The sequence below is a fragment of the Lycium ferocissimum genome, chromosome 12, assembly GCF_029784015.1.
Source record: "Lycium ferocissimum isolate CSIRO_LF1 chromosome 12, AGI_CSIRO_Lferr_CH_V1, whole genome shotgun sequence".
Lineage (NCBI taxonomy): Eukaryota > Viridiplantae > Streptophyta > Magnoliopsida > Solanales > Solanaceae > Lycium > Lycium ferocissimum.
The window spans coordinates 55,897,536-55,906,123 of record NC_081353.1 but is presented as its reverse complement, the minus strand read 5'-3'; the positions used below and the strand labels follow the sequence as shown (position 1 = coordinate 55,906,123).

The 8,588-nt window shown below is 33.9% G+C and overlaps 3 protein-coding genes across 3 annotated transcripts; all 3 read left to right on the top strand.

Moving 5' to 3' along the window:
- Window positions 1-481: 481 nt before the first annotated feature.
- On the top strand, window positions 482-5,227 carry LOC132040210 (probable leucine-rich repeat receptor-like protein kinase At5g63930). The gene is made up of 3 exons (XM_059430839.1): window positions 482-1,123; window positions 2,983-3,345; window positions 5,054-5,227. Exons 1-3 carry the CDS (start codon window positions 565-567, stop codon window positions 5,218-5,220), a joined length of 1,089 nt encoding a protein of 362 aa, XP_059286822.1. The 5' UTR covers window positions 482-564; the 3' UTR covers window positions 5,221-5,227.
- A 38-nt stretch (window positions 5,228-5,265) lies between these two features.
- On the top strand, window positions 5,266-6,267 carry LOC132039464 (probable leucine-rich repeat receptor-like protein kinase At1g35710). The gene has a single exon (XM_059429941.1). It carries the CDS (start codon window positions 5,266-5,268, stop codon window positions 6,265-6,267), a length of 1,002 nt encoding a protein of 333 aa, XP_059285924.1.
- A 179-nt stretch (window positions 6,268-6,446) lies between these two features.
- Window positions 6,447-7,659, top strand: LOC132040211 (receptor kinase-like protein Xa21; the record flags this gene model as incomplete). The annotated part of the gene is made up of 1 exon (XM_059430840.1): window positions 6,447-7,659. A coding segment is annotated over one exon (615 nt), but the record flags the coding sequence as incomplete, so codon positions are not given.
- Window positions 7,660-8,588: the final 929 nt, after the last annotated feature.

Here is an 8,588-nt window from a genome sequence, read left to right as displayed (position 1 = left end):
ATATATAATTTTGTATATGAAAATTATATTAAAAATTTTGCTCACACATACACATTTCATACAACTTTCATACATGAAATATGAGGTAATTTTTTAAGCCATTGAGCAAAAAAAAAATTAATATTTAAAAATATATATATAAAATTATTTTTTTAAAAAATAAAAATATTTTTTTTAAAAATATTTTTTTATAAAAAATATATATATTTTCTGAAAAAAAATAAAAAAACGAAAATATATGAAAATCCGTCATGTTTTGTAATATATCGTTATGTTTTGTAAATAAGGAAAACTATCGTTACGTTTCGTAAATATTTCTCCTTCACGTGATATACGTAGTTTCACCTTATTTAATTCATTTCGGGAAAAAGGAGCCCATACATGCACCAATTCGATGTGACTTTGACCACAGAATCCCCATATATATATATATATATATATATATATATATATATATATATATATATATATATTATGTGCATATATTATAATAACATAAGAACGAACCATTGCCGGTTCTGCCTTGTACTACCATAAATTAAAATCCCTTATCCATCCTTAAACATGGAGAGAACTCTCTACTTCTATGCTAAACTTCTGTTGTTACATTCTTTAATGGCTTCCTTAACTGCATTAGCCGCCGCCACCACCAACACCACCACAGATCATTCTGTCCTTCTCGCATTGAAATCCCATATTATAACTACTGCTGAACATTATAACATGTTGTCACATAACTGGTCAAGTGATACATCAATTTGCCACTGGGCAGGAGTGACCTGTAGTAGTAGCCAAAGAGTGACTGGATTAAACATTTCTAACATGGGTATTACTGGAACAGTTCCTCCACAACTAGGAAATCTTACTTTCCTTGTTTCTTTGGACTTGCAAGGCAATAAATTTGGAGGAGAATTCCCTACATGGTTTCATTTGTTCCCACAACTGAAATACTTGTCTCTTGGAAATAACAACTTGAATGGAACTATTCCTGGTTCTCTGTTTAGGTCAAAGATGTTACATACTTTAATTCTATCCAATAATTCTCTTCAAGGTCCAGTTCCAAGAGAGTGTGGGAATGCGACGTTACTTCAGACATTAAATCTTGGACATAACAAGTTGATAGGTATGTTGATTCTATCTCACAGAAGAACGTACGCCCCTCCCTAAACTATATTTACTCTTTTGTCCTAATTTATATGACACTTTTTTTTTTTAATCAATCTAAAAAGGAATAACATATTTTTATATTTAGTAACAATTCAACTCTAAAATTTTCATTTAACCTTAATGAAGTGATTTCTAACCACAAATATTTTTTTAGCTTGTTTTAGATTACAAAATTCAAAAGCCTTCTTCTTTTTTAAAATTTCATGCTCAGCCAAACAACCTCATATTAATTGGGATGGAGGAAGTAATGTGTGGACATTCTGTTTTATCTAACCGGAAAATTGAAAGAGTAAAATAAAGAGCTAACAATAATAAATTGAAGAGGAGGATTTACTAAGGCGGAAAAATTTGAGCTAAATATAGTGTAATATATGTTCACAAAAGTTAATATATGTACATAAACACATAAAATTTAAAATAGAATGTTTGGTACGGTACATTTCTGGCACTGGCACTACAAAGATAGAATGTTTGCTACGGATTTGGCGGAACTCAGTAGTTATGATTTAAATCCAATTTTTGACTCAAAAATTCATCGTATATGAGTAGATTATTAATGCAGAATTTAGCAACTTAAAAAGATTAGAATCTAGAATTCATTAACTTCAAAATCCCAATCCCGCTTGTTAATTTTCCAGATGTAGTCAGATAATTCTCACAAAAAAGCCTAAATATACAGAACCAATACTTGTACTCTAGTTGTTTTCATTATATTCTCCGGATTTAATCAATTTCCAGATGTAACCGACTTTTTCACACAAAGTTCTAAATTTATCCTACTAGTACTTCTCCAACTAGTTTTCGAAACTGAAAAATAATACTCCCTTAATTTCAAATTAATTGTCATGTTTCGCTTCTCAAAAGTCAATTTAACTAATTTTTAAAGCTAAATTAATGTGATTAGACCAATTCAATAGTATATTAAAAAAAAAAAATTAAATATTCAAAAACTATACAAAAAGTATTACAAGTTGTAGTTTTTCTCATATCAATTTAGTGAAAAAAATACATGTTAAAGTATTGGTCAAAATTCACATAGTTTGACTCTTGAAAAATGAAACATGACAACTAATTTGGAACGGAGGGAGTAGCAGGCAGGAAACAAAACTTTGGCTAACTATTACTCCTTCCGTCCCAATTTATATGACACACTTTTCTTTTTAGTCAATCCAAAAAAGAATGACACATTTCTTAATTTTGTGATAATTTAACTTTAAACTTTACTCCCTCCGTCCAGTTTACTTGTCACATATTGAATTGTAAGCCTATTAAAGAGCCAAAAATAGAATGAAAAATTTACCATATTACCCCTAATTATTGTAAATTACCTAATGATTGAAATCAATTAAAGTTTATAAAAAAGAATGTGCAGCCAAATAATTAAGTAATGGGTTTCAACAATTCACATATTGCCCCATGAAAAGTTACTTTGGAGCCAAAATTTTCATATTAAGCCAAGTTTGACTAGTATAATCCCAAAGTGTTGGAAACAAGAACTGAAAATTTTGACTTATTAATAAAATAGAAAAAAAGTGGTAAATTATCTCTTGGTTTTCTAAAGTGAACAAGTAAAATTGGACAACTAACTTTAGTATAGTGGATAAGCAAAACTTGACGGAGGGAGTATCTTTTACGCTTAACAAGATCATTTATAACCATACAAATTATCTTTGGCTTGTTTTAGACAATAAAATTCAAAAGTATTCCTTTATTTAAATTTCGTGTCCAGTCAAAATACATTACATAAATTGGAGGGAGGGAGTATGTGTTTAGTTTTGTAGTTATCTAATCAATCTGCATTTTATAATTTTGCAGGTGTGATTCCAGATGAGATTGGTAATCTTCATAACCTAAAAATGCTAGTCATGACAAGTAATGACTTGGAAGGCTCTATACCATTGAATGTATTCAACATTTCCTCATTGGAAGTTATTGATTTATCAAACAATAGCCTTTCAGGGACTCTCCCTGAAAGCCTTTGCTTTAATCTTCAAACACTTGGAGAGCTCTCCCTATATACAAACAATTTACATGGCCATCTACCCATCAGTTTATCGGGATGTTCAGCACTTCAAACTTTATTACTTTTTGAAAATGAATTTAACGGATCCATACCCAGAGAAATAGGAAATCTTACTCTTCTCAAAACTCTGGGTCTCATGGGCAATAATTTGACAGGTATGCTATTGTACTGTTATAAATTTTTGAATTTTGTGATGGTGTTTGACTGGGCCCGGAGCTTAAAATGAAAGAAAGACTTTGGGCAATTCGCAGGAATGCCCCTCATTCACGGTGGTCTTTTATTTTTGCCCCTCAAATTGTTGGTCTTTAAATTTTTCCCTTCGCGTAGAAATTATGAGGTGCTGGGTTCGAACCCCGGCTCCGGTATAAAAATAAAAAATAATTTCGCTAGGCAAAGCTTGGAGAAAGTTATGTCGGATCCGGCATAAGCGCTTTAAGGCATAACTTTTATGCCATAATTTCGCAAGGTAAGGCTTGGGGAAAGTTATGACGGACCCGACATAAGCGCCTTAAGGCATAACTAAAGTTATTTCGGATTCGGCAAAAATTTTATGCCTTAAGACATTTTATAAGGCAGACTTTTATGCTTTAAGGCAACCTCTGCCGGAGACAGCATAAGTTGTCTTAAGGCATAACTAAAGTTATGCCGGATCCAGCATAGATTTCCTTTATAAAATAAACTTTTAGTTATGCCTTAAGGCAACATATGTCGGATCCGGAATAATTTTAGTTATGCCTTAAGGCAACTTATGCCGCATAAGACAGACTTTTCTCAAAGCCTTGCCTTGCAAAATTATTTTTATTTTTATGCCTGAGCGGGGTTCGAACCCAGAATCTCAGTATTTTTGGCCACCTTTTCAAGCGAAGGGCAAAACTTAAAGACCACCAATTTGAGGGGAAAAAAATTAAAGACCACCCCAAAAGAAGGACCACCCGTGCAAAAAAATTAAAGACTTTTGAGCCTTGTAGTCTAAAATAAGTCAAAATATTTGTGTGGTTATAAATCATCTAAGGGTAACACTGAAGGAGCCACTTATGCTAAGTAGTGTCAAATCCGATCCGTGCACCCGGGATTAGTCGGGGCTCAAAGAAAATTACACCGTTTAATCAAAAAAAAAAAAAAATTTTAGTTTTATGTATATATATTGTTTGTTGACTCTCCTTATTTTCTACATGTGTCCATTTCTTTTTTATATTTTGACATCTCTTAGTAAAATTTCTAGTTCCGCCATTGAAAAATAAAATTTTATGTATATAAAGTTAATTTGTTACTAACCATAAAAATGTGTCATTGTTTCTAGCCATTGAAAAATAAAAAATGTTAAAAGACTAACCATAAAAATGTGTCACCGACTAAAATAAAGCCACATAGGAAAAGTATTTTTTTTTTTTTTTTTTTTTTTTGGTCTTTCGGATTCACTTCGGAGAAAATAATTTTCCTGTGGAAACGTCATCTTTGTTTCTTATGATTTCCGGTAAATGTTTTAATTTGATTTCCAGAAACCAAATTCTGTCATCTAATGCAATCTGACGTTTCCTTTTCCTTTCAAAGGTTTTTTACGGGTATAGTAAAAATTACCAAAGGAATACGTCAAAGAAAAAAGCTTTTGCATTTCAATGGGATTTATACAAATTCGTCAATCTAAAAGATAATTAAAGAAAAGAACTCGTCATAAAAGCATTAGTTGGATTGAAACAACTTGTGAAAAAATTTCAATAAATCCAACAGGAAAAAAGTATTCTAGTCTAATTCTTAAAAGATGGAAAAGAAAGACATCCATATTACTGTAATAATGATAGCAATATCCCTTGAATTAATATTTGTAGCTTTTTCTTTTTTGTTAATTATTATTTAACGTGGCAGGTGAAATACCAGTGGAAATCAAGAACCTGGACAAATTAGAGTGGTTTGTTTCAAGGGATAACAAGTTAACCGGTCCAATTCCTTCAGGAATTTTCAATAATTCATTTCTAAGAGTGATCGATCTTACTGGAAACCACCTCACTGGCAATCTTCCATCAACCATATGATATGGATTGCCCAATATTCAGACAATTTATGTTGGCCAAAACAATATGGATGGAGTTATACCTAGTTCCATCTCAAATTGTTCCAGACTTACTTATTTAGGTATTCAACAAAATGAGTTTCGAGGTATAGTTCCAGACTCTCTTGGTAATTTAAGATCATTGGAATGTCTCGGCCTAACCGCAAACAATCTCCAAGCTGATTCATCGTTGAGATTCATCACGTCCTTGACAAATTGTAGAAACTTAAGAGACTTGTGGATAAGCCAGAATCCGTTAAACGGAATTCTTCCATCTTCTATTGGAAATCTTTCCACCACTCTAAGAGATTTCCAGGCTTCTAACTGCAAACTGAAGGGAAGAATTCCAAAAGAAATTGGAAACTTGAGCCAATTAATGAAGTTGGAATTGTGGGGCAATGACTTGAATGGTTTCATTCCATCAACAATAAGAGGGTTGGAGCAACTTCAGGGATTATATTTACAGCGAAATAAGATTGAAGGATCCATTCCAGAAGGTCTTTGTCAAATGCAAAACTTGATGGATTTGTACTTGGGCCAAAATTATCTTAGGGGGCCAATTCCAGAGTGCCTTGGGAGTGTTACTTCATTGAGGAATATCTTTGTAGGTTTTAATAGATTAACATCAACAATACCTACAAATGTTTGGAACCTCAAAGACCTCTTACGGCTTGATGTGTCATCAAATCACTTGAACGGGTCGTTGCCCCTGGAGATGGGGAACCTACAAGCTATAACACTTTTGGACCTGTCGAACAATGATCTCATGGGAGAAATCCCTAAATCTGCAGGAGGATTGCTGGCCTTAACCAATCTTTCCTTAGCAAATAATAAATTTGAAGGACCGATTCCTGAACCAATGGGTAGAATGTTGAGCTTGGTACTGCTAGATCTTTCTCATAACAGGCTCTCCAAGGAAATCCCCAAAAGCTTTGAGACACTCAAGTACCTCAAGGATTTCAATGTGTCTTTCAATGAGTTAAGTGGAGAAATCCCAACTAGTGGCCCATTCAGAAACTTCACGGGTTAATCCTTCTTGTTTAATGCCGCACTATGCGGTGATCCTAAGTTCAACGTTACGTCTTGTACGACCAGAGGAGAAAAAAGGAAAAGAATTATTGTAGCAGTATGTGCATCAACGGGAATGGCATTGATGGTTATTCTGCTGGTCCTAGCATATTTGCTAGTTAAATTGAGAGATAAAAATAACCTTCCACGCCAAGAAAATATACAATTAGAGATATATGCAGAAGATTATCGTACTTTGAACTTGCACAAGCTACTGGTGGATTTAGCCAATGCAATTTGATCGGGTCTGGGAGTTACAGTTCTGTATACAAAGGAGTTCTTGCCAACGGAATGGTTTTAGCTGTTAAAGTTTTCAAATTGCAGTTAGAAGGCACTTTCAGTAGCTTCTACACAGAATGTGAAGTACTACGTAGCCTCAGACATCGAAATCTCACCAAAGTCATCACTAGTTGTTCTAACCCTGATTTTAAGGCATTGGTGCTTGAATACATGTCCAATGGGAGCCTTGAAGAATGGTTGCATTCAAATGACAATTTCTTAAATGACATTCAGAGATTGGATATTATGATAGATGTAGCGAATGCGTTAGAGTACCTCCATCATGGCTACTCCACTCCCGTGGTCCACTGTGATATTAAACCTAGTAACATCTTACTAGATGAGGATATGACTGCCCATGTGACTGACTTTGGAGTGTCAAAATTACTAAGCGAAGGAGAGAGCATTTCTCATACAAAGACCCTGGCAACTTCATTGCACCAGGTAATGGTTTTATTTTTCGTTTCTGCAGTTTGACCAAAAAAAAAAAAAAAAAAAAAAAAAACGAAGCTAGTTCTAGAACTTTTATTACAGGAGCATTTTGAAATCTTATTTGGAATTGAGGCAGAGTTAATATTATTGTTTTGCATTTTGGAATCTTATTTCTATAGAGTATGGACTGCAAGGAGTGGTATCAACGAAATCTGATGTTTATAGCTTTGGAATATTGTTGATGGAAACTTTTACAAGAAGAAGGCCAAGCAGCGACATGTTTTCTGGAGACTCGACTCTAAAGTACTGGATAAGTGGTTCAATGCCCAGTGACCTAATTAAGGTCATTGATCCTGACTTGCTAAGCGAAGACGAAAAACATCTCATGGAGAAGCTAAAAGTGTTTTCATCTATCATGGAATTGGCTCTGCATTGTTGTGCAGAATCACCCGGTGAGAGAATCAACATGACAGATGCTCGTGTGACTCTTGAAAAAGTCAAACTTCAGTTTATGCAAGTTGGACAAGGGCCTACTGAATGAACACAAGATGCATTCTAGTTTGATCTGTTGCCTTTTAGATTAATGACTATTCTACTATTACCCCCTTCAATTATAACATCAAATGCTCATAGCTTAGTGGTATTAGTGAGAGTCTTCACCACAATATGTGTGGCTTCTTGTCGATCCCTTTCCCCTCTCCTTTGTCTATCTTCCTGCTTAATTAAAAGAGTGTTCAAAAGAAAAAGCATTAGTACAGAAATCATTAGAAATAACCTAAGTATTAGCAACATGATTAAACTGTCGCCCTGTCGCACGATCTAGAATGAAGATTAGGAGACTTTTCTTAAATGTCCTAGAGCCCGTTTGGATTGGCTTATAAGTTGGTCAAACCAGCTTATAAGCCATTTTTAAACTTATTTGGGTGTTTGCTAAAATAGAAAACAGCTTAAATTAAGTTAAAAAGTGCTTAAAATAAGCCAAAATCAAGAAGTTGCTCAACCTCAACTTTTTTCTTTTAAAAATTATTTTAGTTTGACCAATAACTTTACCCTTTTATCCCTTATATTTTATGTAATTCCAATACTACCCTTACTTCTAAAAATCCTTTAAGCACTTTTATCCAAACACGTAACTGCTTATTTATAAAATAACTTTCAACACTTAAAAAGTACTTTAAGCACTTATGCTTAAAAGTCACTTTTTTCCAGCTTATCCAAATGGGTTCCTAGTCCGTCATTTATAGATGTGGACCCCTGATCACCGATAACTGAGACTCTATTAACACGACTTCATAGACCGCTAGGGCTTTTTAAATTTGTTGCTTTGATACCAAATTTGTTACAAATCGATTTTCGATTGAGTCATAATCGGCACTCGGAGCGGGGCGGGGCTACCCTTGGCTGAGGGGTGTCAAGCGACACCCCTCCGTTGGAAAATTACATTGTATATATAGATAGGTCAAATTTCTGTTTTGTAAGTATATATACTAGTATTGACAAGTCTTGACACAAACTGATGGTTCAACGCAACAGTTAAGGGGTTGCAAAAATTCTCTAAGGTCGCGAGTTTGA

Excerpts from the sequence above, each read along its gene's own strand:
- LOC132040210 (XM_059430839.1), top strand. The coding sequence starts at position 565 with ATGGAGAGAACTCTCTACTTCTATGCTAAACTTCTGTTGTTACATTCT. Across the intron at positions 1,124-2,982 it reads TGGACATAACAAGTTGATAG|GTGTGATTCCAGATGAGATT; the intron begins GTATGTTGATTC and ends ATAATTTTGCAG. Across the intron at positions 3,346-5,053 it reads CATGGGCAATAATTTGACAG|GTGAAATACCAGTGGAAATC; the intron begins GTATGCTATTGT and ends TTAACGTGGCAG.
- LOC132039464 (XM_059429941.1), top strand. The coding sequence starts at position 5,266 with ATGGATGGAGTTATACCTAGTTCCATCTCAAATTGTTCCAGACTTACT.